The 25,863-nt window shown below is 37.8% G+C and overlaps 1 protein-coding gene across 2 annotated transcripts in view; it reads right to left on the bottom strand.

Moving 5' to 3' along the window:
• Positions 1-25,863, bottom strand: part of aopep (aminopeptidase O (putative)) — an 88,271-nt gene that overhangs the window by 2,932 nt on the left and 59,476 nt on the right. For both annotated transcript variants that reach the window (XM_079637233.1, XM_079637234.1), the window contains 3 exons: positions 12,832-12,948; positions 2,757-2,843; positions 2,274-2,429 (listed from right to left, as the gene is read on the bottom strand). In XM_079637233.1, coding sequence (XP_079493359.1) covers positions 2,289-2,429; positions 2,757-2,843; positions 12,832-12,948 — 345 coding nt within the window. In that variant the 3' untranslated portion in view covers positions 2,274-2,288. The remainder of the gene's footprint in view (positions 1-2,273; positions 2,430-2,756; positions 2,844-12,831; positions 12,949-25,863) is intronic.

Below are 25,863 nucleotides of genomic sequence, written 5' to 3'. Positions count from 1 at the left end.
CTGTCTGTCATCCTCTCATCAGGTGCAGAACTTAGCCACTGTGAACAAAGAGTTCAATCACTGTTCACCAATCAGCTAAGCTCTGCACCTGCTCTGAGAGTCTCTCCTCGACACTCGTTCCTCCTCTGCATTTTCTTGTCATCCTGTCCGGAGGCCCACAGGGAAAAGCCACGTCGTCTTTTATTTTTATTTTCCGGAGCTGCGTGAAGACGGTGCCTCTGGTTGCCATAGCAGCCGTCCGAGCGGCGGTTGTGTGGTAATCCCTGGCAATGTGATTTTTATCTTAAGTCACAAATCAGCACGCCAGGAACCCACACAGCCAGCAACATGAAAGGCAAAACCTGCAGATCCTCTTGCTCTCCTGCGATTGAGCACGCTTGGCTGGGCCGCCGATATGTCCCTCATTATCCCCATCAAGACGCATTTCACAGGCCTCCGGCGTTCAGATTTCAGCCCCGACACATTTCTCAAGAGTTCTCTTACACTTGTGGGATATTTTTACTGTTCCTGAAGAACACTGACTGTAATTTGCAGGCTGAGTCTTAAACAAGGCCTGCTTTTAACATGAGGGAACACTTATCTCTCTGGATGGTTTTTTGACATCAGCTTTGAAACGCAGCTGAGGAAAGAAAATAACCAATGATGTGTATGAGTGTATATGTATAAAATAGATTAAAATCCAGTTTAAAATATGCAACGCAACTAAATATGCACATGTGAGTGCATAAAATAAAATATATTTTCACTATTTAAAAAAAAAAAAGTTTATATATTTTTTTATATTTTAGGGTTTCATTTTAATTTAAGTAATTTTGTTATGTGCTCATTTTTCTTAGTTTTTTATATTTAGCTTTAGTTTATTTTTCAGGTTTAATTTTAGCCATTTTAATACTTCAACTGCCCTGGTAATAAAAAGTTCAGATTATGCATGTTGGTTGACTTTCAAATATTAATAAGCAATGAAGTTTTATTCAACTATTAATAAAAGATTGTCAAACTACTTAAGAATTACATTTTAAAAGTTATCATATCAGGACAGTTTTATCACATTTTTTTATTTATATCCCATTAAAACATTGTCATCATAGAAAAGTAGTATTTTTTAATAAATGATTAGATGAGTGACAGATCATTGACCCAAAAACGTACCTAAGCACAACAGCCATTATTCAGGCCTAATAGCTTTGTTGTTTGGCGTACTTCAAAACAACAGGTGTAACCTGCTATCAGACTTTAGCACATTTCAGGGCACGTCCGAGCAAGGCAGACGCCCAGTGTGTGTACCGAAGATTTATTGACAGCGGCTAGACGCTGACCTCTGAAGACAAACAGGCTCTCTGAGAATGAAAATGCTGCATTAGCGATGCACAAATTGCAGAATGATGGTTTTGACCGGCGTGATTCATCCAAATCGAGTGACATAAACCACAACGTCTTGGAAAAGCTGCCCGTCTCCTCCGAGGCCTCAAACAAATAAAACTGTCTTGTCGGCAGATTAAAAGCGCCACAGCTTCACCTAAAACTCTGGAGCGAGACGACTAATGGATTTATCTCAGGGCCCATAAGTTGTCTCTTTCCCATTGGCTGAGCAGCGGCCTGTGCTGCTCGGTTAAACAGAATAATGCCTTAGCGTGATGTTCAGATAGGCGGCTTCAAAGCCAGACAATTACTCTTTCTTCCGTTCATGGTCACCACCATATATCAGTCCTTCACAGCTTTTAAGGAAGCAACAAATTATGTGGACCCAGGGAATCCCTCCCTTGTAGAGGCAGGAATTTCATGCAGTAAGGGCACAGGGATCCACCTCTCGCCTAAAGCCCTGGAAAAAAAAGAAGCTGCTGACCCGTTTCTTTTCTGGTGCTTGGGAATTGTTTGAGGAGCACATTCCGAATTCATCATAATACAAACAGATCTCGACAGGCTTCCTGGAAAAGTGCAGATGAGGCAGGCGGGAGCTTCTGGAAGAATGTGAATGTGGCGTAAGCCAGGACACTGGGAGTGGATCTTTAATAATGTGGGGAGTAAAAACAAAAGGGCTTTTTTAGGACTTTGCATCTGAGTGACTTTTTTTCAAAGCAACTCTTACACAATATACGATTTTTTTCTTTGAACGTGTCCAAGTAATGGGATTCTGAGCCATTATAATCTCTTGACGGTTCATGAGCTGACTGTGGAACCTTTTGTATTATATTTCCAGAATGAGCCGATTTAAACCGTAAATCGTTTTTGACTTCAAACTACAGTAAAGGACAGAGGGGACGTGACACTCTTACCTGATTTGTCTGAATTCAGAGGATCATTTCCTCCACAACGCTGCGTGCTGATTGGTCCATGTCATCTTTAATGAAGGATAGACAACGGCGTGCTAATGCTTGCTGCCGGGCATCTTCCTGGACCATCAACTCACCGTACAAATACACACCCATGGCCTGCCGTACACACAGACACACACACACTAGAATCAAGAAGTGTTCTTTATGAGGGAAAGAGATCTCAGCTCTGTTCCAAACCTAGTGAGCTCCCTTACTGCCAACTACCTACGTAGGCAGCTCCCTTCCAAGGCAGCGTCTTGACTGAAATATCATAATATACATTTATAAGTATATATAAGTAGATTTTATAAGCAATTTTCCATTTTATAGCTCAGTGCATTGTATTCTGGGATTGAGCAAAAAATATGAGCATGCCTTAAAAGGCTGGCCATAAAGACAGCTCATTAAGTTTGGGAACAAAGCGCTAGAGAACCACTCATGTACCTGGTCATGGATCAGAAAGAGCTCAACGTCTCGGTATGCAGCTGTGTGTTTATGCTTGACCGCAAGTTCACACCAGCGATGTTTCACCTAATAAGAAAGAGACAGATAGAAAGTGATTAAACAAGATGAAAGCAGTCCAACGGCTCCGTAATAACACTGAGCTCACAGGACGTCACCATCTGTAAGAATCACACGCATATGGGGAAATCTGGGAAAGCGCATGACTCTGTGGTTTTGTTATCAGTGTGTTTTATGTTGAAGCAAGCGTGTCAGTGGAGGTGTGTGCTCTGTTTATGCTTGATGCTCTCTCTCTCTCTCTCTCTCTCTCTCTCTCTCTCTCTCTCGTGTATAATGGAGGCTGTGTTAGCGCAGTAGAGCGGAGAGATCACAGACTGGCTCTGTCTCTCCCTCGTTCTCGTTCTTATTCCCGTTCTGGTTCTTTGCTGTCATTCAACTCTTTCCTCACAGTGACCTAACAACAGCAGCGCTGAGCACGGCCCAAAGCCTGACCTCATACACGCCACACTGGCACACTCATCATTTTTTAGGAGTGACCGTATTTAAAGAAATATTCCATTTTCAGTATGACACTCTTAAACATAAATGTTCCAAAAGGTGTTTTTCACTGTGATGCCTTGGAAGATTCATTTTTGGTTCCCCAAAAAACCTTTTAGTGATCAGTTCTAAAAAAGAACCATGTTTTTCTTAGTGTGAAGAATATTTTAATAGTCTAAAGAACCTTTTCTACTATAAAGAACCGTTTGTGTAATGGAAAGGTTCCATGGATGTTAAAGGTTCATCATGGAAACATCAAATCCAATAAAGAAACTTTATTTTTAAGAATGTACCACACAAATAAGTTACTTGTAAAAAACAAAACAAACAAAAAAACAAGGTTATAGTAGCCTGGTTTCCATTACAGGTTTGCGCAAACCGTTTGCGATATTTTCTAAATGTCAATAACAACCATTAAACAATGTTATGTGACTAAAACTTATTTTTTTCCTCTCACGATAAGTCATTCCAATCATGGCAACGGATAAAATGTCTTGATAAATTGTGGCATTTCTTTGTTGTGTATAATCCATTATTCCTGTAATTCTTTAATAAAGTTTAATAAAGCACTCTGTCTCGTCTTCGTGTCCAAACATACCATGCCGTCTTTCAAGCCTGATGGACTTTTACGTTGTGCCAGGTGACCTGTAAAAGCGAAAAAACTTTCCATTGCAGTTTTGCGAAGTATTCCTTTTTCGGATTGCCAGAAAAAACACCTCATGTGAGCATAAAAACTTTTTTTGCGATATAAGGTAGTTTTTGCGAAATTGACGTGTTTTCATTGGCTGTTTTTTTCAATTCGCGCAATTTGAAGGGTAATGGAAACGAAGCTAGTGAGGCACTTACAACGTGAATGATGCCAATTTTTTTACTTTGTAAAACAGAAATCTGAACCGAATAATTTGATAAAAGTACTAAAATTAATTCTATTAATATGCATCAAGTTGTTTCAATCATGAATTTTTAGTTGAAATGGTTAAAAAAAAAAGTTAAGTGATTTCTTTCACACTAATATCATGTTTATGCATTTGGCAGAAGCTTTTACTTAAAGTTAACGGTTGCGTTTTGTGTCTAAACTATTGAGTACTTTAAGGTTTATGCATTGGCCCCATTCACTTCCATTGTAGCTCCTGACTGTACGCCAGATTTGAGGAGAGACGAGTTGACTTTTTTTGTGTGGTAACTAACATTATGCCTCAAATGCTTTCAATTTTCCTTAAGTGAATCCTCTGATTCAGAGGTTGGTCATGATAGTTCTGCATCATAATAAGCATGTTAGTGATCTTAAGCAAAGTCTCTCGTTCTTTCGCTCCCCCACACACAGCAGGGGTTTAATTGAAGCAGAATAGGCGGGAGCTCGCGGGGCCTGAAGTTGGCAGGCAGTTTAATGATTAATGAAGTTAGATTGTGTGAGTGTGTGTCCAAGTGTGTGAGAATGTTTGCTTTAAGACGAGGTGTGAAGTGACTCAGGAAAACAACAGGAAGCAGCGGCACTGCAAAGAGCCTTCCGGTCACAAATCACCGTCTATTTAAGCAACATGTTCAAATGTCACCGTGCAATTACGAGGAAGGAGGTTTCTGCAGTCTTCACCTGCCCGCAAACCTTATCATTTCAGCTGATCGCTGTTGTTTCTTGTTTTGTTCTTTCTCTTTCATGTGTCAGATGTTTGGTCATGCATTTTTTTATCAAATTTTGTTCATGCAAAAGTTTGCACAGACATGATTTCAGTCTCCACTGTTCAGTCAGTTTCACAAAATTAACACTTTTGCAAAATGTACACTCACCAAGTGCTAAACACAAATAACAAAGGTGGTTTAGCGAGAAGATAAAATCTGACATATTACAGTATTTAAATAGCCTTTGATATAACAAGCGAATACAATCAAAAGATACAGTACATTGCAGGGACTGTCACACATCTACTAACTTTTACCTACAGTATATGAAATCTGTGGCAGCATATTTATAGATCAGAAATCTATGTGGCAACTTATTCCCTTTGGTAAGCCAGAAAATGTTATTAATGAGGAACAAAATGTGTGTGACTGGTAATATTAGTTTTCACCAATTGACTGGCCTGAGTTATGATGATGCGAGAGGCTTGTGCTCTTTGAATCAAATATGGAAAAGCAACCAAGCTTCCATAGGAGGAAACTTAAATAAAAATTAATCAAATATTTGGAAAGTTAGAATGTGTTGAAAATTATAATCATATATTGTCCACTGTATGCTATCTATTTTTTATTTATTTATAGCCATAATGGACTTTTAAAAAATAAAACGTAACTTTCAAGAAATAAACTACATAAAATAGATGTAATGTCTGATGTAAAATATGTTCAGATCTTTGTTTGCTTTTGGTTTTGATGTAAAAGTGTACAGTAGGTCTTGGGGCGCACGACACATTTCAGAAGAGAAATAAAATCAATTGTTTTCCCTGGCACAAAAATGTTGCTATTTGTAGTGAAAATGTTGGCAGGCAACATTGCTAACTTGTGAAAGACTTGCGACACACACACGCACGCACGCACATACACGTATACTATATGTGGTTTACGGGGACTCTCCGTAAAGGTTTTTGTATGGTACAAACTGAATATTCTATCCCCCTAAACCTACCCATCACAGAAAACGTTCTGCATGTTTTGAATATCGAGAAAAAACGAAAACATTTTAGTATGTTTTTTAAGCCATTTGGTTTACCATGGACACAGGAAGTGTCTCATAAACCGTGTTATGTTGTAATACCTATGTCATTATAGACATTTGTGTCCTCATAATAAACCACATATACGAGAACACACACACACACACACACAAAAAAAAGACGACCAAAATGCTTTCCCGTCAGGGTCACAGAACCACTCGCAGCCCACAGAAGCCACAGTGACGACAGCCACATACTCGAGAAAACACACATCAGTAATTAACAGTAAGGCAAATACCTCCGATACACACACAGAATAGCACATCTGTCTAGACACAAACAGCAAGCAAACCTGTGTGTATGGGATAAAGGTTCCTCTCGCCTGGGGTGTGGTAACAGTTACTGATAACAATGATCTAAACTCCCACAACAGGAAGACATTTTGTTCAGTCAGACAGCCTGACCTACATTAACCTAACCTGAGGACACTTGAAGAATCCAATAACCTTAATACGCACGCAGCGTTCGGTGTCTCACTCATTAAAACTGACGGGAAGAGGAAGGGTTTAAGAGGTATTGGTGAATGTGAGAGAAACATTGCTTAAATGATGATCTGTTGGCTTAAAGGGATAGTTCATCCAATTACTTACATTTCAGTCTATTTTAGTCTAGCATATGAACAAGTATGGACTACTGGATGGACGTTTTTAGGTAATACATTTAAATGAAACATTTCATTTATATTAAATAATATACATTTAATTTCATTATATAGATGTATATATACACACTCAATTGAACTTAAAAATACAAATGTAATTTATATTAAATAATATAAATGTAATTTAATTGTATAAATGTATACATACATACACTAACGTTCAAATGTTTGGGGTCGGTAAGATTTTTTTTTAAATATATTCGTTAATTAATACTTTTATTCTGTAAAGATGTGTTAAATTGTTCAAAAGTTACAGTAAAGAAACTTTATAAAAGATTTCTATTTCAAATAAATTCTGTTCTTTTGAGCTTTCTATTAATTTAAAGAATCCTGGAAAAAAATCATCCCGTTTCCATAAAAACATTAAGTAATAAATCAATGATCAAATCAGCATATCAGAATGATTTCTGAAGGATCATGTGACACTAAAAACTGGAGTAATGATGCTGAAAATTCAGCTTTGCATCACAGGAACAAGTTATTGTTATACTTGTATTGATATATTTTCAAACCCTTTAAATAGAAAACAGTTATTTTAAATTATAATAATATTTCACAATATTACGTTTCTTACTGTATTTTTACTTACTGCCTTGGTGAGAATGACCAAAAACTTTTGAAAGATCTATATTTAATTATAGATATTTGTCATCTTAGAGCCAGTGGCCTCATGGGATAGCAAAGTGTCGACACGCTGCACACTTCAGAACTTCAACAGATGCGGTGCATCATCCAGGTATTGTTCAATTGCTCTGCTGCTTTTTGCATTCTGTGTAGCGGGGAAGTATAAATGACTGCAGAACTTATACGTAAAAGAGCAACCCGGGGAACATAATCATAGGAATTTCAGGGTGAGTAGATGATAACATTCATCCATTTGTGGGTGCACTGTTCCTTTAAAGTGAGGTCAGTATGTCTGATCACTATTGGCTGACCTCTGTGTGTCCACAGCAGACTAAAGTAACATGCCATGAGCATCAGTGATTACACTGCATCTGTGGGAGCGTTTCTGTGTGCATGTACACGTTTGCTTGCAGTAATAAATTGTGGAATGTCCCGTGTAATTACTGCGTCTCTAGAGAGAGAGAGAGAGAGAGAGAGAGAGAGAGAGAGAGAGAGAGAGAGAGAGAGAGAGAGAGACACACACACACACACTGCAGCTGTCCTGCCTCAGGGGTCTCCCCAGGAATGCAGCTCAACTCTGATCCCCTCTGCAGCTGCCGGGCCGGGCCGGGTCTAAACGGGGCACAGAGGAGGGCACAGCGACACACATGCACGTAAACCCGTAACCATGCATACAAACGGTCACATGCCCAAGCTAATATACCAATACGTGCCTTTTAAAACGAGTAGGTTAAGCCCTGCTGGACACATGCTGACATTACGCACACACTGAGATTGATATAAAGATATAACAGCCTTACAAGAACTTCCTGATACAGCAGATGGCGGGACTACAGAGGCTCCATCATAACCAGACAAATGCCTCAGGTCATTTACCACCAGTGATGCAATATTTCATAATACGTCAAGAGCGCAACCTTTAAATGATGTGGGTCACGTCACCCTGGGAAGAGATCATCCCAGAAGTCCCCGTTTGATCTGCGAGTTTAATCGCTGTGCATTTGAAGTTATTTGGTTAATGATGATTGTGCTTTCTTGCAGTTTTAATGTAGTGTAACGTGTTACAGTCATTTGGTCTCGTTCATTAATTATCGAGTACGGAAAAAGTTCCCACGCAAAATTTCCCAGGTGCACACACACATTATTCTCATTCTGATGTTGTGGAAAAAGGATTATTCTAAAAAGAAAGCACGCCCCCACAGTGAACATAATACATGCTCAAATCGCCATTTAACAGCCTTTCTGTACCTGTACAGGTGCAAACGCATCCTTGCGCTCGCTAAAGAGGAGCTCTCATATTGGAAAAAAGCAAGATATCGGAGTAAAACCAAGTGTGCCGTTTTCAGAATCACTTGTAATTACTCGTTCACAAACACGGTTTCCAAAAAATGTAACACAGGCTCATTGGGAAAATGTACCTCTACCTACAGTACTTTTTGCAAAATATTATTAATAATAATAATAATAATAATAATAGTTTCTAGAGGACCAAATCAACATATTAGAATGATTTCTGAAGGATCATGTGACACAGACTGAAGTAATGATGCTGAAAATCCAGCTTTGCATCACAGAAAACAGTTATTTTAAATTGTAATACTATTTCACAATATTACTGTTTTTAATATATTTTGATCAAATAAATGCAGCATGTGAGACTTCTTTCAAAAATATATAAAAAAACCTTACTGACCCCAAACATTTGAATGGTATATGAAAGTAGATATTTTTCCTCAACTTTTATGAACAACCAGATTAATACACATACCATACAATAAATAATAATTATTGTATGTTATGAATTTTATGGGGTTACTACTAGATATCAGTTTTTTTTGGCCACACTTTAATTTATGGGTTCAATTCTCACTATTAACTACAACCTTTGCCTTAATAAACTCCTAATTTACTGCTGATTAATAGTTAGTAAGGTAGTTGTTAAGTTTATTGGGTAGGATTTTAAGTTGGATCCTAAACTAAAGTATTACCGATGTTTTATAATAAAAATATTAATAAATATATTTCTTCTTTGGCTTAACAACATTCCAGGTTTCTAAAGCCAACTATTTTATCCTTAATCTAAGTGCAAACCTACGGATGAATCCTGATTTCTATGTAAAAATATTCACACAGAGGTTTTAAATACTTGAGTATATGTGCGGTACATGAAAAAGATTCTTGTTTCATGTTGTTCGGATTCCAATAAAATGCTTTTCAAATGGAACGTGTGTCATAACCTCTCATCAAGCAGCCCATCGATTCATGTGATTTCTTTCTTTAGGAACACACATACTATTACAGAACATATCTAGAAAACGTCTGATAAGCCTTTTATCAATCGCTCTCTTCCTGGCCGGTTGTCCGTGTGAACTTTGTGACCGGGTTTTGAGAGTAGCTGTGATACAATGCGTTCTGTGTGCCTGACCAACAGATGGTATTCGCACTCACGCGCAATACACACACGCACACGAGTCCTCACATGAAACGGCATACCACAACGCTTAGCCCTCACGCTTTTGCCTGTGCTCGCACGAAATACACGGCACACATCACACGCCAAGGACTGAGAGGTGCTATTCTCTCCTGAGTGGCATGCCTAATCTAAGCGGAATCCATCCCAAATACTGTTCAAACACCTCAGGAACTCCTACGCAGGGTTCTGAACTACGATATTGTGTAATGGAATGGAGACTGTACTGAAGGCGGATTAACTTAAACCGCGTCCTAAATTTGACCCTCTAGTATTCTTCTAAGTGAATCATAGTTTCTTTATTCCCTTATAATTCAAGTATAAACAAAATATCTTTGAACACACACACACACACACACACACACAAACACACACACACACACACACACACACACACACACACACACACACACACACACACACACACACACACACACACACACACACACACACACACACACAACTATGAACTAGTTGCTTATTAGCATGCCTATTATTAGCATATTGGCTGTTTATTAGTACTTATAAAGCACATATTAATGTCTTATTCTGCATGACCATATTCTACATCCCTAAACCCCCAATATAAACTTAACAATTCTCTTATTAACTAAGGATTTTATTGAGGCAAAAGTCGTAGTTAATAGTGAGAATTGGACCCTAATCTAAAGTGTGACCAATGACTTTTATACTGTACAAACTATATATTCTAGCTCCAAACCCTAACCCTACCCATCACAGAAAACTTTCTGCATTCTTTACATTTTAAAAACTTAGTTTTGTATGATTTATAAGCTGTTTTCCTTATGGGGACCAAAAAAAATTAAAGAAATCCCCACAAGGTCAACAATTACTGATATTACTATCTTTGTGGGGATATTTGGTCCCCATAACATAAGGAATACCAGGTACAAACACAAATGTTAGTTTCAGATGGATTATATACTATTTTAAACTAAAATTTTAAAAGACTCAAGTCAAATTTCAAAAACTGAATTGTTTAATTTTTCAAAGAAAATCCGAAGCAAACAAAACAAAGCAAAATGACCACATAAGACGCTGTAGTGCTTTCCAGGGCATCACTACGCAGTTGGTAAGCTGTTCTGAGTTGTTTAGCGTGTTACTATGCGGTTGTTAGTTACTGACTGATTGCGAGGGCATTGCTAGGTGGTTCCTTACTAAATGTACTATTTAGTGGTTGCCAGGCTACACTGGCTGTTTTGTTAGAAGGTTGCTTACAGGTCCAGTCAAAAGATCCCAAGCCCCAGTTCCTAATGATATTATGGTCTCTAGGTATGGCTCAGAACCCTCCATCATCATAAGTCTACAGGATGTTTCCGCCCATTTTACTGTGCACCAGGTGAAAATGAAAAGTCTGATCGCTTTACAAAAGTAAATAGCACACCTCTGAGGCATAATTCACGTCTGCAAACGAGTCATGACGAGTTTAATACTCAGGGTTAGGGGTTTGTTTAAATCCCTAACCCTTAGTTTGAGCAATATTAATGGCCATGCTTGCCTTTGCAAGTACCACTAATTATGAAATATCCAGTGATTCATTTCTTATGTGAGAACAACGCCCAGTCGTGACCCACATAGACTGAGTGGCGCCGACCACACCTCTCATTTTTATTGTGACCTTAAAGCGATCTACAGGCAGAGCTAATAATTACGCGCAGCTAATAAGGATTCACGTCTATTTTAATGGCATGTGTTTATGTGTCGGCAGCCATTCATGAAAGGAAAAAATGAGCTTCAGAATTGTGAAACAATGTCTATAGCGGGCAGGAGAATTAAATCTGTCTGAAAGAAAAGATGACCGTTGGAGCCTGGGAGAAGCAGCAGAGAAAAGAAGCCAGAGAGCGGGTGCGACGGAGGGAGGGGCACGTGGTAGTAATAACCTGATTTATTTTTAGAGGGCCTTTTGTTTTTCCTGGAAGGTCTTGATGAAAACCTCCCATTGGGCCTCGGTTTGAAACTAACTGTGGTAGTCTGGGACTTACTGTGGTCACCATTTCGTATTATCTTACATCATTCGTGCTGCCAAATAGTGCTTCGTTTCAAAAGAACGTTGTGGTAGGTCACTGCCGGCCTGCCAAATTTTGCTCCTAAACAGAAGCTGGCCTCCTCTGAATTGACTAAGTATCACAACGTGGCCTAATTGGCTGCCGGGACAGTAATTGAATCAGGAGGCAAATACCACAGAGGTTAGTGTTTGGCTAGCGTGCGCTTCTCAAAGAGAGCAGAGCGCGGCCCGAAACCCCTGCAAGTCTTAGGAAGAAAACTCTCCGTAATCTGGGAGAAATCAGATAGCTTCACTTGTGTTTGTCTGATACGGCCAAGCGAGAGGACGTTTCGGGGAATTCAAGTAGACATGATATTTTCGAAACCTCTCTATCTTAAAAAGAATGATGAGATTACTTACGAATAAATGCAAGCAACTTATTCACTGCGGTCGAAGAGTAAATGTCAGCAGTATTAGTGTTACGGTATACAAACTCAAGAAGGAGAACAACAGAAAATGATAAGACTGATGGATTGGTGTGGTTTCGCAGCTGTGAACATAAGAGGTGTTGGTGGAGACGTGACAAATGAGTTCAGCCTGCCTCTAGTCAATATTTGAAAAGGTGTGGAGAGGAAACGACAAAAGAAAGAAGGTATTAAAAACACTTTCACCGTTCAATAAAATGGAAAATAATGTGCTCCTGAACCTTCGAACTCAGAAAAATGGTTACTTACAGTTATCCCTGCACATTAAACTGGCAGAGAAGAAACTATTTTAACATTGAAAAGAAAACTATGAACTACTACGACACTAATATGACATAATGTGAATGCACCGAAGCCGTAAAACAGATGTTTTTAATCTTTTTAGTTTCCTGATTGTCTCATCCTAGAATTCAATGTAATTATTGAGACTGTCGACTGTGTTGTGGTCTCATCGAGATAAATATGCTGACGGATAAGCAGTACAGATGCTGGGAGCAGGTCTGGAGGCAAAGCAACCAGTCAAAAGCAAAAGTGTATGGTGTAAATATACGTAGGAGTGTTGATTACCTCAGCATCCTGGGCCTGTAGGTTATAAGAGGTCTGAAGGAGTCTTAGCGTAGACAGACTCAGCTTTGGTTCCTCTAGAAGAAACTCCAAAAGAAGCACAAGCTGCTCTGGACTCAACTGAAACAGAAAAACAAAAGGGTTGTGAATAATTTCATATAGCTAACAGACAGGGACGTCATGCACTTAGTATTTTTAAGAGGGCACCACTTTGGGAGAGGGGAGGGGGGGGGGGGGGGTCATAATATAATAAAACCTTACTTTAGCTTTCACTGTAATAATTACTACATGTCATCATATCCGATTATACTTTTGAATTATCGGAGCGAGAACATGCATTATTAACGCATTTACTGTCTCTATTCCAGAATATGAGGCCTGCAACTGCATATATAAGTCCTGCAACAATTTAGTCATCCACGTATTTTGTTGCTTAAAGAAACAAACGTATTTAAAGCATATAAGAACTGACACCGCAAGGCGAACTATCTCAGCATTGTGCAGTGCTTTTTGTGAATCAGAGCCTGTTCTTTTAAGTCCTGCAAAACTAACGTCCTCCATTGCCTATAGCATACAGTAGAGTTCAGATTAGTAAAATCATTTGAACAGAAGGATTTTTTTAAATATATATAGATTTTGGATAGATTCCCCCAACGAAAAATCAATGGTTCTGCACAAATCGCTAATGCTGTGAAATTCATTGAAAGAAATTCGCCAAAGGATGACAACTTTGGGGCACTATTCCTTTTGTACCTACAATATTCTAGGATTAGAGTAACTTTATAGTTAACTACGCAATGTGAAGAATATCGGATAAATTATATTTGAATGGATTATTGCCGCTTCCATAGACATCAGTGTTTATTTTACAAACTATACATGTTTTTGCTAGTATCTATCTGTATTTAAATGTCAGAAACATAAAATAAACATTATATGGATGAAAACACTGAACATATGTGATATGTCTCTTGGTTTGAATGGGCATGACGTCTGATTTCAACATTGATAATAATAAATGTTTCTTGAGCACCAAATCAGCATATTAGAATGATTTCTGCAGGATGTGAGTTACATTATTTTATATTTGAAATTTATTTCAATATTTACAATAGTTTAATATTGCTAAATCAAGCAATATAGTAAAATAAGAAATTACATGTCAACCAAGAAACATAAACAGTTTATTTGATTGGTTATTAGTGAAATGGTGAAGAATCATACAGTAACTGTTTCTTCTTCATTCTCTTTTTTTCATTTCAAATGCTTGAAAAGTTTAGGATTCAATTTGATTTAGAACCCTAGATTTTCAATGTGATTTTTTTTTTCATACATAATTTAAATAAAACTTGATCGGACACAATGTGAAAAGTAGATAAAGACTCAGAGATGAAAGACACCACAAAATGATTTACAGGTTTCAAATAACATCCACGAACCATGACGGCATTTTCAGAAGGTTGAATAAGACATCAATGCTGTCTTTGAAGCGCATCAGAGAGCCGAGCAGGAAAAGAGAAGCACGTTTCGGAGTGGGAAGAGGATTCCCGGCGAGGTAGAACGAGAGGAAATAATTAAACCTTCCTCCTTTAAAAGAGCTCCTCTCATAATCTTCAGAATAAGAAGAAAATCACATTTCTCTCACTTCTCGAAAAAGCAAAGTCTGCATAATGGTTTCTAGACTAGAGTATAGACAGCTAATGGAAGGAAGGAATGCTTTGGGATTTGAGCGCTGGAAAGATGCTTTAAAGTCTCATCTTGCAGTATGGAAATCAGGCCTAAACCAATTATGGCATGAAATAGCTATATTTACATGGGATTATGTTTCTTTTTTAATTCTTAGCCTGCTTACTCTTGTTTTAACCCATCTTTCAGTTGCTAAAACTTAACATTACAGATGTAAGGAATCGTACAAAGAAGCAAGTCACAACAGTCTCAGACAGGTCAAAATGAAAAGCTGTACATTGCCATGATATTCTCAAAAAATTCTGCTGCCCTTTGAAAGGCATGACAGAAATTATGATTTGTCCTCATAACACATGCCGACAAGCATTTATAAAGGCACAACATGAGTCAGGCGAAATAATCAAGAGAGAGAGATAGAGAGAGTGTGTGTCTGTGTGTGTGTGTGTGTGTGAGAAGGAAATTCTCTCCTGCTGCTTTTATCTTAGGTAAAAAATTATGTAAAAATGTATGCTAAAAATGCAGTGGATGACAGAAATCCTCTGTAAATCCAGTGATAATGTTTGAGCTGTTACAGGATGCCACTTTTGTGCCTGTATATTTGACAGTTTATAATGATATAATTCATTAACTGATATAATGTTAATATACCAATCTATTTGAACAATTAAAATATGTTTAAAATATATTGATACTGTAACTGCCATACCAAAACAGACAGAAGAGCACACAATGAATTAAAGTTAATTAAAATTTGTGTAACACTTTACAACAAGGTCTCATTTGTTAACATTAGTTAATATATTAACTAACAATGAACAAAACATTTGTTACAGTATTTATTAATCGTTGTTAATATTAGCTAATACTACAGTTGTTCATTGTTTGTTCATGTTAGTTCACAGTGCATTAACTAATGTTAACAAATACAACTTTTGATTTGGATAATACATTAGTAAATGTTGAAAATAACATTCATTTAGATTAATAAATGCTGTAGAAGTCTTGTTCATTCTTAATTCATGTTACAACATTGTTTAGTTCATGTTTACGGCATTATTGGTGTGTCGTGTGTTAAATAAAACTAAATGTAAATCGAAATGTACATAAATGATAAGTGAGAAGAACCTGAATATTTAAATAAAATGCAACTTTTTGGAACATAAACCAGGTTTATATAATGTTAAATATAACATAAAATGCAATCTCTAAAAATAAAATCATTTCTACAGGATTTTCGACTGTCCCAGTAGATCTAATAAAATTTTCTAGATGGTAAAGCTACTTATTTGACCAATTAACAGGTTTTTACTGTAGCATTTCTGCAGAGAGAGAGAGAGAGAGAGAGAGAGAGAGAGAGAGAGAGAGAGAGAGAGAGAGAGAGAGAGAGAGAGAGAGAGAGAGAGAGAGAGAGAGAGAGAGAGAGAGAGAAAGCAGACTGAGGCTGGAGATGGAGAGAGAAACAGGAAAAGGGAAATGGTGGAGTGAGCGAGGGACACGTAGACAGAAAGCGAGAGACAGAGCTGGCAGAAAGACTGATGTGGAAGGAGATGGGTGGTGGCAGGCCTGCTATTATTACTCCATTATCACATCAGGATCTATAGAGCAGTGATGCACAGTCTCCTCCCTCCTGTGCCACTTCCCTTTCTCTGTCCGGCCAAACCCACACACACACCACACGCACACACACACCACACCGCCGCTCAGCCTGGGACATCTCTCATCCACAGCTCCTGTTGTATTAAACTAGACTAGTTACACCTTAATATGGTGAATGAAGTAAGCAACAATCATTAGCATTAGCATTTTCAAATCACTTCTCATGGACGCAACTTTATCAACGTCGCCATCAGTTGAAATATATCCTTCCCTAAAATGGTTAGGAAATGTAATGCTGCACCCGCCTGACCAAAATAAGAACTATATTTGTCTACATTACTGAAAGAGGGAACTATTTCACTCTTGACTGCTCTGCGACCATTCAAGGCCTTAAAAGAACCATAACCCAGGACAAAATAACTGCATGAAAAGCAAAATTATAGTAATTTGACCGTGAGAAACCCAATAAAGTCATCGTGCTTTGAAGAATAAGTGGCAAGGGTCAACTGTTTTTCCTCACTCAAATCTGCTGTGAAGAATTAATGTGGTGGAAAGCAAAGACTTCTCACTTCGGGCCGATAAGCGGGTGCATCGCCGCTCTGTCATTACGAGGCATTCACAGGCCCACCCAAGATCATCGGATCCGCCGCCTTTGAAAGACGAGAGGAATTTAAAGTCATAAAAGATAGAGGGGAGACGAAAGCCCTCCTCCACACTCAATTTGCCTCAGGGAATGGCAATTGTTTCGAGATGGCAGTAAAAAACTTTTCCACACAGGGGAACAAACAGCCCTGCTGTGCCCAAGTCCACTCATCTTGTCAAAAACAGGGCAGAAAAGAAAACAAGGTGATCAGCTATCCGGGGGAAACACCCTCCTACAATACATCACTCTGCAAAAAGCAAAACGGGGTTTTCCGTCACTTGGTTTGACCCAAGGAGAAAGTTGAGGACTGGATTTTGGTGTCAAGAAGGTTTTTTGATACAAAAACAAATATACAAAAGATTTTTAAAAATTGTCCTATTGATAAAACACAACATTAAAAATGTAATTCATTGATAAAAATGACTTAAATACAGCTTTTCTATTATGCATGTTTTTATGCACATTTTGAAGGGAATAAAGTCATAAATACTGATAAAATAATAATAAAAAAATATTTTTTTGGGAAAAAAAAACAATGAAAATTATTATTTCTTAGAAATAATATTTTAACAAATCTGCTTCACTGCTTAATTATATTTTTGTCATGCATGTGGTGTGACTACAATGCTGAGAGAAAAAAAAGAAACAGGAAATGATACCATTGATACCATGATATCACTTACCCTCATGACTATGTGTCCAGGTCAATGAGTATCTTAAAATATCATATTTCATAAACCAAATATATTCACATAGGTTAAATCAGGCTGTAAAATGTCACTTAATGATATTTATGAATTAATAACTCATGATTTAAAAAGAAAATCATACTGTTTTTTTTATAATAATTTAAATGTAAACCTATATGTACAGTAATCGAGGTGTAAGAACAATTTCCACCACATATTTAAAGTCATTAAATTAAAATTGTATGATGTTTAAACCGATATAAAAGTTCAGTGATGTGTGTTAACCTAACTTTAAAATAAAAAACATTCTTATTCATCATTAAGCATTGTAATACTGAACATAAGAGTGCCTGAGCTCCAGACAGCAGGAAGCAAAGGTGAACATCTCCACTCCTAACAAACACACACCGATGGAACAGGACAAAGTGATTATTCAGTGAGATCACAGGCTAGAAACACTTGTGTGTGACAATGTCGGCAAGGCTTTCAGCACTTGCTCAAGGCCTAATGGTTCTACAACCCTGAATTCATCATTTTTGTCATTTGGGCCAAATCAAACAGAAAACCCTGAAATGCATCGTTCAACATTAACACACTTGCCTCTGTGAGCCGTACGGACGTCCCGTCCACCATAAGACTCCCTCCACGAGCACAGCTCCACACATGCAGTTGCTCTGGCCCGAGTGTGTGTTTGGTTTTCCGCTGCCTTTTTCATTTCTCTCCACATGAAAGACTCTTTTCATGCAGTGTCCATTAAAGCCATGGAAAAGTTAGCAGCGCGCAAATAAACAGAGCGAGGAGCTTAATGAAAAATGATGTACTTTCAAATCAAGAGAGCTTTCCTTTGCCTTATTTCATCTCAATCGCCTCTGTTTTAGTCATCGGTACAGTATCCCACCACTTCTAACAGAGTAATCTGAATAAAATACTTGATTGGCTCCAAAAATCCTTTCAATGGAAGTAAAAAAGACGCAATTCAGACTCTCTTAGCGTTTGTAGAGGACAAACAGAATTGATCACTTCCCCGACGTCTCCTATAAGGGGGGAAAACTGTGAGCGAGAGGCAAGAGGACGATGTGGTGGGTAAAGAAGAACAGTGACTCATGGGTGCTGAGATTATGTTTCTGTTTGTGGAAAGTGAAAGAACACACACACACACACACACAGACACACCCTGCCACCGTTATTTCTACAGTACATAAGCTTTGGGAAAACCAAAGCTTGCATCTACAGGGATAGTTTTAAGGGAAAGTTCAGCCAAAAATGAACGTTCTGTCATTATTTACTCACCCCCATGTTGCTCTAAACCTGTATGACTTTCTTTTGTGGAACACAAAAGGTGGATTTTTGCAGAAAATCTCTTTCAATTAATTGAAAGTGAATGGAAACTGGGGTTGTCAAGCTCTAAAATGACAAAAAGCAGCATAAAGTATCATAAAAGAAGTTCATACAACTCATGCACCATATTTCAAGTTTTCTGAAACCATACGAATACTTCTATTGTGTCTATTGTCTGTGCCTTTGGGTCCTTTTTGAGCCTTGAAAGCTTCAGTCCCATTCATTGTAATTGTATGGAAAAGTGCAAGCGGCAAGTGCAATATTCAAAATTTCTCCTATTTTGTTTCACAGAATGGTAAAAGTTTATAACGACATGAGGGTGAGTAATTATTGACAGAATTTTCGTTTTGGTGAACTATTGCTTTAAATGCCTTTTCAAACACCATAAAAAGAAGAAGCAAAAGGAAAAGTACTTTATACGTATGAAGGTATTCCGTTCAAACAGGCACTGCAATTTGGTAGTGTGTGTTATCCTGTGCAGCGGGAAATTCCCTTCAATTACACTAACAATGTTCTTACACAAAGTTTATGTTCATTCAAACTGAGTGACAGTTTGGAGTAAAATCACATAGGAAGCCAGTGACATGTTCCACAAACACAGGAAAAAGGCCAAATGTTCTTTCACCTTTTGTTCATTGAATGTGCGTCTGTGTTTCAAACGTGTCTGGAATATGAATCTAAAATGAAAATGAATAAAAATAAGTCAGGTGCATTGTTCTCTTAAAAAAATAGCCCATTAATCAATCAAACATAAATGGGGAGTTGTAAAACAACATGGACATCATCAAAGTTTTAGGTGAAACCCCAGGAAACCCCTTTTTGTTTCAGTTTTAAAACATTTTATTTACCCACTTTCCAGTTCACTCGTGTGACAAGTTTGACGATCGATTTTAAAAAATACAAATATTCCATGTATTTGATCAGTTCATAAAAAACATCTTGCGCATAATACTGAAAAATACAGAAAAGTGCTCTAACAGTTTTAGAGTGACGTATAGCAGTTCCTACGGTCGAAGCTTGACATTTTGTTTTACTACCTAAACACATTAGCAATTGGACAAAATGCTAGTGAAATAATTATGTTCGTAGAAATGTAGACAATGATTTATGGACTCTGCTGTACTTGACATTTCACTTGTAGCATAGCAACTTTTTTAACAGCACAGAATGAGATTATTACTTGTCTTTCCATCGCATGCACTAGGGTCCAAATGATTTCCTATGCTACCAAAACACATTTGATGAGTTTAATGTGTTTGACTCAGGATGCGTTGATGAATAGAAAGTTCAAAAGATCAGCATTTATTTAAAATAGAAATCTTCTGTAATAATGTAAGTCTTCACTCTCACTTTTGATCAATTTAACACACCTTTGATCATATGAATAATAGTATTAATTCCCCAAAAAGAAAAAATAAATCTTACTGACCGCAAATTTTTTAACGTGACTGTCTCTAATCATTATAACTATGAAAAACATGGGATTCGGGGTTCTTAATCTTTTTTCTTTTCTTTTTTTGCATGGTAAAATTCAATCCAATTCTCACTATTAACTAGTTGCTTTTTAGCATATTGTCTGTTTATTAGTACTTATAAAGCACATATTAATGCCTTATTCTGCATGACCATATTCTATCTTACCCAATACCTAAACTTAACAAATACCTTACTAACTATTAATAAGCAGTTATTAGGAGCTTATTGAGGCAAACGTCGTACTGTAGTTAATAGTTAGTAGTGAGAATTGGACCCTAATCTATTTTTTTAAAGTATTGGTATGTATTTTTAAGTAAGACTGTTATTTGTGAAAAGTGCTCACTCTTATCCCCTCTGTATTCTGCCATTGTTAATACATTTCCAAGGTAACAGAAGGAAAATAACATTTGGAACCTGAAATTGTAAACGTTCAATTCATATTCAACTGTGATGTCTTCTACTGTACCGACTTCACTCCAACAAAATGTTACAGGCTTTTGACAGAACATCTGGAAACGACATTTAAATTTATTTATAATTATTACCATCTCAAAGATTACTGTAAATATGCGGTATTTGAGTACTGAGAGGCTTCTTCACCAAGCTTAAAAAGTGTAAAACGAGGTTAAGAATGCTGAAGGACATGAGTGAATTGATGAAGGACGAAGCAAAGCGTTCAGTGTTAAAGTTAAATGGATGCAAAAAACCTGGAGACAGCCTAGTGAACTGATGTGAATTTCTCAAAGCGCTCGCAAAAGACTCACTTTCATCTGCCGCCACAATAAAGCAAAACCTTGGAAACGGAGATGTTCAGCCTCTTTGAAACCTCATGCGTTGGGTCCCCTCGAACCTTTGCCCTGTGGAGGGTCTTGTGTGTAAGAATGCACAACAATCACTCCCTGTTATTCTTGCACATGAGTCTGTGCCTAAGTGGCATTATTAAAATGCCAAGTGTGATTTCTGTGGCAGTTTTACTGCTTCTGGGCTTTTTATGCTGTCTGACCACAGCCTCATAAAAACACACTCCGGCATTGACAGACGGCATAACACCCGGCCTGGGGTACTTGGGTTACACTTGCTTTTTTTTCTCCTGTGTCTTTCTCTCCCTTATTGTCTTTATCAGGACTTCTTTGTCCCACCGGTTAACTTTGCCTCGGGCTTCACTTCCAAAAGAGTTAAAGCCCCCTGCCTTTGAATGTGGCAGATCTCAGAGTATCTTTGCAGCAGCAGGACGATAAATGACGACACATGACGCATGGCGGTGAACACACATTACCTCTGTAGTTCAGGTAATATAAGCCTCTGAGTTTTAGCAGCATTAGGTGCACTCGTCACCACGGGGAAGGCAAGACTTTTGTGAATTATAGATCATATGAGGGCAGGTCTGCCCTTTATAAAAGCAGCACTGACTGCGATTGTGTCGACACACACACACACACACACAAAAAAAATATATATATATATAGTCTTAATCAGGACTTTGTCTTGTTTTCCAGTATACATATTTAAACCTTCTTAAAACGAGATTGATTTACTTGGAAAGCAAATTTATATAATATATTAGGGGTTAGATTTACTAAACAGGGCAAATTAGCGTATAAGCACAATTCCAAAAAAGCGCCAATGGAAGTGGAAAGTTCTGCAGGGTATTTACTGACGACTCGCAAATGAAAGAACACGGACGCAGACGTATAATTTCCCTAATGACCAACACAATCTACAGAGAGCAGCGCGAATTTGCATCAGGTTTAAGACACTTTTTTGGGGGTGTTAAATAATGGCGCAAATACCAGTAAATTGACGAGAGCAAACCTTAATAAATCAACTTGCGTGATTCATTTAAATACTCTCCTTCCATAAATTCTGCGTCTGAATGGGAAACTGCAAATTCATATGCAACAAAGTCAGCCGCAAAAATAAGTGTCCACGCCTTTTTTTGTGCTCATTTTTCACTGTGTGTCTTTAGTTAATCCTGACAGTAGCTTTTAACGGCAAAAGAGGGTTTGCGCTGGTTTATACTTTTTTTCTATAGTATATATTATGTATTTATATTAAATTATTTTGTTATTTAATGCAGCTACTTTGTTTACAGTATTCATTCATACTTTTCTACAAGTATCCAAACATTTTTGGGCACACAATATTTTTTTATAATATAGTAGAGTATCTTGACTAGTCTTGTTTTGGTACTGGAAGAAAAGACAAAAATACTGATTAAGAAATTGATTTTGCAACAGTGATCTGCCTTTTTTATTGGAAAGATTTAGTGGGGATAAAAGACAAGGAATACGTACAGGAATGGGACCGAGATACTGCAGACTTTTAGAGCAACATATCTCCAAAGTTTGTAGAGTGTGTTGGGTAATCTACGTCACAGTTCTAACAGCATTAAAGGACGTTGGGTTTAAAAATAAATCAATAAACGCCCTTTTTATAAATCCACCTGCCCTTGTTCAACAGGCAGCTGAAGGTGATACACTGACTCTGTCACTCAGATTCTGAGAGCTGGGTCCTCATAAGACAGGAGAGTACGGACAGATCCATACCTGTGCATTATCAAGCAGACTGCACCAGACAGCAAGCCGAAGAGACGTCACTTAGTGAAATAGATACAGTGTGTCCGTTTCGATCTCGACATGAGGGTTAATAGAGAGGAATCTGTCACGGAGATGGAAAAAGTATGCGTAAAGATAATGTGAAAGGCCATGAATTCCCAAACCTTCTTTGTAATATGTCAAACTAAGTTTCCCTCAAAGCAACAAAATTGATTTATAGCAATCCAAGCTTTAACACTCCAAGTGCAACAGTGTTGTTCAAGCTTTTGTTATGTTATTGGATAGATATAGTAAAAAAGCCTCTTTGTAATATGTCAAACTAAGTTTCAGTGCAACATCACCTAAAGATAAAGTGTGTAATTTCTCCACCAATAATAGCACCAAGCGGACTTGCTTTCACATATCAACTGTATTGACCCTTCACATCTTTCACCAGCTTATAAAATCCCTCCTTTTGTGCCCCTTTACAGTAACACCTCCATCCCTACAGACCTATAGAGCTCAATGTATGTACGCAGTGTAATCACGAGTCCTCCCTCCCTCTCGTGTCCAGCAGCTGAGAAAACAAACATGCCATAGATGTACTGCCTCTAGATACCATGCACTTGAAAGGTCTATTATGTTTGACTACAGCTGTCCTAATAAGAAAGGTTACGTTGACCTTGCCCTTCGAACACAGAGAATATCCAGAAGCTCTTGATGGGTATTGTGGTACAGTCGTTTCTGGGATCTGTTAGTGATTCTGTCACCCAAAACAAAGCGTCACTAGTTGTGCAGCCATATATCGTCTCGTCTAGTTCGCAATTTTCCCTAAACTTTAACTTAGTTATCAACCACATATTAGCGCAGGCTAAACGCAAAGGTTTAATCAATGAAATCAATTAGCCTACGGTAAGGTTCAAATTAGTTAACCTTTTGGATATTATGAACAAACAATGAATAATACTTTTACTGCATTTCTTAAACTTTGCTAATGTTATTTTTACATATACTAATATATTGTTGATATTGTAATAAATTATGATATTTGAATCAACTAAAACAATTATTAAACAAGTAAAATAAAGCTGAAATAAAATAAAACAAATATTAGACGAAACTTAAACTTCAGAAAAATCTGAATCAGAATTTTGCCTCGGCAGTCGGCAGCTAATTGAAATAGGTTGAAGTACTATAAAATTACTAAATCTAAAATGACAAAAGCGCATAAGAAAATGACTAAAACCTAAACTAAAATTCAAATGAAAAATTCTAATATAAAAATGAAAAAAATTATTCAAAATATGAATAAACACTACAACAGTATATAAATACCGGTAATACTAAAATAACATTGATTACAAATAAACATGAATTCACAACACACAATATAATTTTTATAAATAAACATTAATAAAAAATTACCTATAAATTAATAAATACCTTTAAAAAAAAAAAACTTTCAAATGGGATACATGTTGAAACATGGTGCTATTTCTAGACAATAATTATTTTGTTGGTGTAACCTACTATAAAAAAGTTGATTTAGTCATCATACATAATTGAGACTTGAATAAGACTATTTAATTAATTAGTTCATTTAATTAATTTAATTTAATTCTGACATAAGCTGTTTTACAGTGTGGGAGGGTGAAAGACTGAAGAAAAATGAGGAAAACAGGGAAACATCCTCAGCCCACTCCGTAGCACAGCCACATAAAGGACAGCTTTGACGACGAGAACAAAAGGTCTACTTGTGTATAATATCTGCAAATTAGGTGACAAAAACAAACAGCTGTGGGTGAAACGCTGAGAAGAAAAGGGGGGTCAGTGCGAGGAAGGGGGCACGTGTTCAAAGCATAGGGAAACAGGCCTGTATCATCGCAGGTGCTCCGTGAACACACACAGACACAACAGCGTCTACTATATGGTGACTGATTGGTAAACAACGGGAGACGCAACAGGGAAGATCAAAGCAAAATATCTATTGTTAATAAAAGCACCCGTTGAAAGACACTTTGATGATACCTGTTTGAGAGGGCATCAAAGCATGAAGAGACCTTTGTGTTCGTCTACAAACAGCTCCTGAGTCCTGACACCACAATCCAAACCAGAAGATGGCTTTGAAAAGCAACGCCTCAACTGGCATGCATGTTGTGGTCTAGACCGAAGGAATTTCAGGATTTGTCATCCAGATGTCATCGCAGGGTTACCTCTTAGTGACCCCTAAATATGACTGCACATGCCATTTGAGGATCCTGTTTTTTTTTGTTTTTTTACCAGCTACCATCTTATAGGTCACCTGTTCCACAGACTCACTCCACATAAGCTCCTTGTTCATATTGAGTTACAATTTAATCAAAATGAGAAATCTGATTAGACTCCTCAGACTCCTGGAATATGCCAACATATAAGCTCGCCAAGGGCTTAAAAGCCATTTAGGGTGCTTATATCTGCATGTTTTGTGACGTATGTTTCTGTATGTACATAATTACGCATAAAAGGGAACATACGTTTAGTCATCTGTCTTTAAGCAGGAAATGTATAGGCTAAAAAAACAACAAGAGGAAGATGGAGAATATGAGTTCTCTTACGTAGAGTTCTCTCCTACTGCGTCGAATCGACGCTGCGGGAAAGATATTTCTTTGTCGAGATTGAAGCCCAAAAATTAATCCTTAATTTTGTAATATGTAAAACGCTTTTCTGTAGCATACAACCCTAGGCGGAGCAATACAGCTCGCCCATTGGCTGCTCCGCCAGAAAAGCACAGCCTATGCGAGGCCAGTGACGCTGACCAATGAGGGCGCTTCGCGCCCTTCTGCGTCATCTCCCGCCGAAACAGGCGTGGCCTAGGTCTATAAATACCAAGCATAGCTGCTTCCACTCCGATTTTCTTTACTTCACGAAGCTACACGCATCGTTGGACCGGATTCGAGCCACCACAGCCGTCTGACACAGCACCTCAGCAGGACGAGCCCTTACCTGAAGCCGCTGGTCATCGCCGCCTTCAGCCGCCGTTCCCTGCTGCGCTTCTCCGGCGTGGAATATCCTTTACATTATGTGTGTGTGTTTT

The sequence above is a fragment of the Phoxinus phoxinus genome, assembly GCF_949152265.1.
Source record: "Phoxinus phoxinus genome assembly, chromosome: 15".
Lineage (NCBI taxonomy): Eukaryota > Metazoa > Chordata > Actinopteri > Cypriniformes > Leuciscidae > Phoxinus > Phoxinus phoxinus.
The sequence above is the reverse complement of the archived record's forward strand: the minus strand, read 5'-3'. Positions and strand labels throughout refer to the sequence as shown.